The following is a 2,947-nucleotide window of genomic DNA, read 5'->3' as shown; positions in this document are numbered from 1 at the left end:
CACCTTTCGGGAAAGAAGGAAGTTTTTCTGACAAATAGTTTTTCATTTTTTAATTAGTTATTTCCATTACATTGGCTTGTTAATTCTTTTATCATAATGCATTATTAAGAACACTATTTACAATATTATGATAAAATTTGAATAGAATTCGCTGAAGATTGTATTGATGTTCATCTAGCTTGCTACTTAAACATGTGACATTTCCGCCATTATTTTCCGGCATTCTGTGTTTCCTTCCTACAAGGCTCTGTCTGATTACAGGAGGATTGCTTTTAGAGGTGAGTTTGAGGGGAAAAAACTTAAAATCTATTATTGAACAATTAATTAATAACCTGTACCTGTTTCGGGGCATGCTTTCCATCAAATTTGTAAATTTTATCTTTTAAGTGACCAAAAGAAAAGGAGTTATTTACATATTCATGTATTATCTTTTTATTCATTCAAATTTATCACAGATTTCATATTTATTTTCTTTGCAAAACTGAATCTAAGATGGGGACCGGGAGGGGGGGGGGGGTCGTAGGGAGTGGGTGGGGGGGGTACGCTTCTCCCTAATTTTAAAGATGTATGGTATGATGTACAAAATATAGCTACTTCATGTTTGCGCCCCTCAACGTCTGATAACATCTGATTTTCTTATATTTTTTTTAACAATTTTTTTTTCTTTTGCTTTTCAATTTAATTTTGTTTGATACATATAGTACACCCATTTCAAACTGAAAATGTTTGGTTGTAACCCCCCCCCCCCTCCTTTAAAAAAATAAGTGTTTCCTATATGCGGTCGTGTAATGTATATTTTTATCTAACCAGTTTACCAAGGAAGCCGCTCATATCCATTGTGTCTCTCGCTTTAACATAGGCTTATTTATTCTGTTACATTTTGCACCATAATAACACATGTTTCCCCCCAAAGAAACAAAAACTGGAAAAAGAACGCCAATTGTATGATTTCTTCCTACTTCTCGTCTTCAAGGTATTGTAAAGAATTGGGTAAGATAATAAAAAAAAATACCAAGGACAAAAAAATTTCCTTGTCAAATTGTTACTAATTATTTTAGAACATGAAAGAATATATTAATTTCCGTTGACACATCCGCTATCCTTACATTGTACATGTGCCTGCGATAATCTCCAAGTATTGGTTTTAGTTCACCAGTTTTCAATTTATTCTTATACATGTGTACATGTTATCTACCTAACATTCAACATGTTCAACATTGCAATATTAGCATTAACATTATGGGAAAAAATAGAAATTGCAATGTAATCAAAATTTGCTATTAAAATCTGTAATTGTAAAATTTTATTTGCATAATATTTATAAAACTGCGTATAATGTATTATAACTACGTATGCAGTTCGGATCTAAAAAAAAAAAAAAAAAAAAAAAAAAGAATCATGTCACCTTTTCCCACTCTATCTTTTAACGATTTTTATCTTAATTTTAGCTCAGTATAATATTTAATTTCTCAGTTATTTCATCTACCTCCAGATTCAGCATTTTCATCATGTCTTCATCTTGGTCTACATGGATCGAACGCCTGATCGGAGATAAAACTAACATGGAGAAATGCGGAATCTATGGAAAATCAAACGGAGAACCTTGGGCCGTATCGGAAGAAATGACGGCAACTCCCGAGGAGGTCCGACATATAATTTCCAACTATGATGACAACGAAAAATTCTTCACCGAGGGATGTCGCTGTGAGGGAAAGAAATATAATTTCCTTAGAAAAGTAGAGGATGTCTTAGTTTTCAAGAAAAGTAAGGAGGACCAAAACGAGGCTTCCGGAACAGAAAAAGCAGACATGCCGTTTCTGCTCGCGATGAATACCATTCAAGCGTGTCTGATAGGAATTTCGAAAGGAGACGAGGAGAGCAAGTTTAAGGCGATAAGATTGATGGAAACTATCGCTGAGGAATTGAAAAAGACAAACTATTAAAGAACATCAAATAAATACAAATCATTTCCCTCTGTAAACTTGATCTGTTACATTAGAACTTTCAAAAAATTGTATCATCTTTTTTCTCTCTTTTTATGTGCAAATTCAATTTGATATACATACAAGTTTAAATTTTCTCATTTTTATATTCTTATGAATACTTTATTAAAGATTTGCTCTTCAAACTCTTTATTATTCTTTAATCAATTGTCACTGTCTGCAGGCGCGGTTCCAGGAATGTTTTCCAAGGGGTGGTCTACCCAGTCCAAAAATCCAGATATTTCTTGACATGCCAAAAAAAAAAAATCAAAACAAACAAACAAAAAATAAACTATTTTCCCAAACGTATGAAGTCCAGAAAATTTCTTGACAAGCAAAAAAAATTAAAAATCCTGTAAAGTCCATTCGGACTTATTTCGTACCATTTGCTAATTCATATAACAGACTTACTAAATTAAATTACGATTTCCGTTCACTGGCTGGCTAGTATGAAGAAAGCTGAAGAAGTAGAGGTTTACATTGCGAAATAATTTATTCTTCATTTGGGTTTTTATTTATTATTTTCTGAAACTGTTGCTTAAAGGTAAATATACAAATATTTTGCATATATACACGTATGAGGTGAAAGGTTGCTTTCACTATAGGAAAAAAATGGCATACACATGTATTTTCCTGCAACGTTGCAAAATTCATCCCTGTGAAAACAAAGAATGATTTTTTTTTTATTCTTATGCATCTTTAATAACTTACTCTCTGGATGCAAGAATGTATTGTAATAAAATAAATTAAAATAAAAAAAAACGATCGCTGTAAATTGTATGAATCTGATTCGTCGACAAACATTTGCTAAAAATCATTGCATCATTGCTGCGGTGTTTTTCCTTTGATGTCCACTGTGCTTTTATTTTTGATACACCATGACTAACTGTGCTCTAACAACTATGCTCTATCAAGATAGAACACGCCAGGGTATAGTTATGCAACAATTCCAATGACCCTTGACC

At 32.5% G+C, this 2,947-nt stretch overlaps 1 protein-coding gene across 1 annotated transcript; it reads left to right on the top strand.

The window, feature by feature from the left end:
• Positions 1-1,562: 1,562 nt before the first annotated feature.
• Positions 1,563-1,943, top strand: LOC133200537 (uncharacterized). The gene has a single exon (XM_061336323.1). The coding sequence runs from the start codon at positions 1,563-1,565 to the stop codon at positions 1,941-1,943; it is 381 nt and encodes a 126-aa protein (XP_061192307.1).
• Positions 1,944-2,947: the final 1,004 nt, after the last annotated feature.

Source organism: Saccostrea echinata, unplaced genomic scaffold (assembly GCF_033153115.1).
Source record: "Saccostrea echinata isolate AGI-Se365-2 ecotype Australia unplaced genomic scaffold, CSIRO_AGI_Sech_v1 ptg000040l, whole genome shotgun sequence".
Classification (NCBI taxonomy): Eukaryota; Metazoa; Mollusca; class Bivalvia; order Ostreida; family Ostreidae; genus Saccostrea; species Saccostrea echinata.
This window is presented reverse-complemented; position numbering and strand designations above follow the sequence as displayed.